This window comes from Hordeum vulgare, chromosome 1H (assembly GCF_904849725.1).
Source record: "Hordeum vulgare subsp. vulgare chromosome 1H, MorexV3_pseudomolecules_assembly, whole genome shotgun sequence".
NCBI lineage: Eukaryota > Viridiplantae > Streptophyta > Magnoliopsida > Poales > Poaceae > Hordeum > Hordeum vulgare.
The window spans coordinates 439,074,927-439,078,527 of record NC_058518.1 but is presented as its reverse complement, the minus strand read 5'-3'; the positions used below and the strand labels follow the sequence as shown (position 1 = coordinate 439,078,527).

Below are 3,601 nucleotides of genomic sequence, written 5' to 3'. Positions count from 1 at the left end.
AGATCTTACAACTAACGTTTGTTAGTTAACATTTTTCATTATAAATAAATGATGTTTGTATAGAAATATTTTTATGGACGTGACATTTTGGCTCTCGGGTACATATGCTCTTGCAAGTGAACATTAAAATTGTGTAAAATACCAAAACAAATAAAAAAGTTTTTTTTTAGGTGCTAGATATCCATGTGTGTGATCTCGTGCCAAATTCATGGAGTTTGCACATTTATCTCGGGCCTATGGGAAAATTTTGTACATACCTGACACACTCAAACATCTTGCATTCAAGATTTGTTTGTAGATTTTATTTATTTATTTTTGCTATTTTCTTTTATGTTTCATCGGGTGTAGATGAGCCTGACCTCAAAATTGAATTACCCTATTTTTTTCTCTTTCTTTTGAGATCTGAACTTTTCGTAAAAAATAATTAAAAAAATTGAGGGTGGATGAAAGAAAGCGTAAAGCGACAGAAGCCGCAGTCAGGCAGCGGGTACGTGTCCATGCCCGAGTTCGCCAGCGCTGCTGCCGCAGTTTCACAAGAAACCGGCAGCAGTTCCAGTTCCTCCTCATCAGTCCAGTCCAGTCCAGCGCAAGTTGCACAGCACAGCCCCAATCCAATCTCAATCCTCGGCAAAACCCTCGATCTCGTCCCGCCCTCCTTCCCCGACCCCCCTCATCAGATCGAGAGCTCCACAGCAGCGTTCCGCATTCGGATCCAGCTGCCGAAGGAAGGACCAGCCAGGCGATGGCGGCGACGCACCACCCGGCCTCCCCGACCGGCGGCAAGCCCTCCTCCCCCTCGCCCCCGTCGCCGGTGCGCCTGGCGGCGTCGCAAGCGGCGGCGGTGGCGGCGATCCAGCCCAGCTCGCCGCGCTACTTCTTCTCCTCCCTGGCGGCCTCCTCGTCGCCGCACCGCCGCATCGCCATCGCCGTCGACCTCTCCGACGAGTCCGCCTTCGCCGTCAAGTGGGCCGTGCAGAACTACCTGCGCCCGGGCGACGCCGTCGTGCTCCTCCACGTGCGCCCCACCTCCGTGCTCTACGGCGCCGACTGGGGCTCCATCCCCGTCTCCGTCGACGAGGAGGGCGCCGGAGGCGCGGCCCCGGCGTCCGAGGACCCGGAGGACGACGCGCGGAAGAAGCGGGAGGAGGACTTCGACGCCTTCACCTCCACCAAGTCGCAGGACCTGGCGCAGCCGCTCGTCGCCGCGCAGATCCCCTTCAAGATCCACATCGTCAAGGACCACGACATGAAGGAGCGCCTCTGCCTCGAGGCCGAGCGCCTCGGCCTCTCCGCCATGATCATGGGCAGCCGCGGCTTCGGCGCCTCCCGCAAGGCTGGCAACGGCAGGCTCGGGAGTGTCAGCGACTACTGCGTGCACCACTGCGTTTGCCCCGTCGTGGTTGTCAGGTACCCTGATGACGCCGGGGCGGCGGGTGGTGCCGACTCTGTGGGGGATGAGCTGCGGACGGTGCCTGAGAATGAGGTCGTGTTCCATGAGGCGCCGGAGGGGCAGAAAGGTCCGTTCCTTTGCTTCATCTCCAACTACTTTTTACTGCATAGTTTCGTTTGCACCACTGCAAAGTAGGTAACGAAATGTTCTGTGTTAGTATATGGTTTAGGGCGGCAAATTCAGAAAAATTAAATAATTTTTTGACATTGGAAATGGTTAGAATGCATTTGATAGTGATGGCAGGGAAGGAGACACACGATGAAGAGTATTGCTATTAGTTAACTGGCCGCATCGCACTAGCACTAATTCACTACAGAAGTCCAGTGAATGGCCCAGTGAATCTGTATAATAGCGGAAACTGGAAATGCGTAGCCCAGTGAAAATATCAAAACACAAAACAGGTTGCATCTGGAACTGTGAGTAGCAAAACAGCTGTAAGGACAATGGCATGTGAAGCTACATTGCACATTGTGTTGCTGTTCTGCTCTGGCTGAGTCGTATATTTGACCTGTATGCTGCTTGCTTAGCTGCATTTGACATTATCACTATTATCTACCCTATGCATACCTAGCGGATATGCTCTTCATTTATGAATTGAATGAAACTGTTTTCATTATTGAATGCTGGAGCTTTGAATTCTCTTTTGTATGTTGAAATGTGCTAAGTGTTGTTCTTATACACGATAAGAATGGAGGATTGCTGCAACTAATCAAATTAACAGTTTCAAAATGGAAATCATATTCTATATAGTAGATCTAGTGAATTTTACCAGCTCACAGTTTGCACATATTAAAGTCGCAGATTCACTGGGGGTAGGAATGGAGAAAAACACCTTACATAAAACATCACAATCATATTCTCTTATGTTTGTTCATCTATATGTCCCTTGGAAAATCACAATCGGAACTTTTTTTTTTGGTGATGGAAACTGATTTCATGAGAATATGTGTAGGAAGAATGAAAGATGTCTTTCAGTTACCTTTAGGTAGATGTAGGGCTTATTTTGGGTTGTGCTCTGAATCTTTTCATGTAGCTTATTGCCCCATGGGCTAGTGATGTCTTGTACCATTTGCACCTGTAGTTCCAAACTGATAATACATTGTACATAAGATGCATGGATATATCCAGGCAGCATCATCTAGAGAGTGGAACTTCTTGCTTTAAAGAGTATTGTCATTGTGTTCCACACAAAGTCAGATGCTCAGACTTGAAAACAGTAGGGGCATACACACCCTGAGGGAGGCACGGTCTTCTTAGATGCTTATGCTTATCTTTTCGTTGAACATAAGAGAATAAAAACCATCCTGAACATACCATTTGTTTGCTTTCATATTCTGCATCCCATCATAACATGTTCAGTGTAACATTGTCATCGCTTGATCTCTACCTAGTCGGTGTCTATTTCAGGCCATTCACTTTCACAGCCTGTATGCTCTTTTTTTTCTCATTGCCTATGTTATTCTGTATCGAAATCTACTGCCTCGTTGGTTGGCGAGTTGTTTTACATGCATACATCATGAATAAGATTCCGTTTCCCCTGTGTTAACAGAAAACTGAGAAGGTAATAGCGAGCACCAAGCAGCCTGATCACGAGAGAGCAAGTTTTGCTTGATGCCAAGCCATCTGTAAGCTGTAACTGAGTGGTTTTTCCACTCTGCTTTCCGCTTGAGTTTGTGTCAGACTTGTAGATCATGGACCTGTCCTTGCTGTTTCGCTTCCTGAGAACTGAAATGAGAATAATGTAATTCTGCATATGGTACTAGTTGTTAACGTGTTGTTCTATGAACGTTTTTTATTAGCTCCCTGGAACATTATTTCAGTTTGGTTACTTGTTTTTATTTCCACGAGTGACCATTCGGACGCTTCTCGTATCTCCGTGGTTATCTGCTTTTGCATGATTCTGATTTTGTAAGAAGTAGACGAATCTTGGCTGCTTTGACTTCCTGGGATATTTTTGCTGTTGGAAAGCAGTGTGTTCCTGCATAAAGGAGCTGCTGTTTGGATGATGTTTGTTTCTGCTTGGTTATGGAATTTGTTGGGATTGTTTGCTAAGAACTGTCATGATTTTAGAAACGTCATTGGGAATTCGAAGCCCCCTGTCTGCAGGTGAGTTTGCTGAACGGGAGAATATCATATGGAAACCAATATGGA

General features: G+C 46.8%; 1 protein-coding gene across 1 annotated transcript; it reads left to right on the top strand.

The window, feature by feature from the left end:
• The first annotated feature begins 508 nt into the window (after positions 1-508).
• LOC123443399 (universal stress protein PHOS32-like) lies at positions 509-3,248 on the top strand. Its single transcript, XM_045119748.1, has 2 exons — positions 509-1,517; positions 3,000-3,248. The coding sequence occupies exons 1-2, from the start codon at positions 743-745 to the stop codon at positions 3,005-3,007; spliced, it is 783 nt and encodes a 260-aa protein (XP_044975683.1). The 5' UTR covers positions 509-742; the 3' UTR covers positions 3,008-3,248.
• The last annotated feature ends 353 nt before the right edge of the window (positions 3,249-3,601 follow it).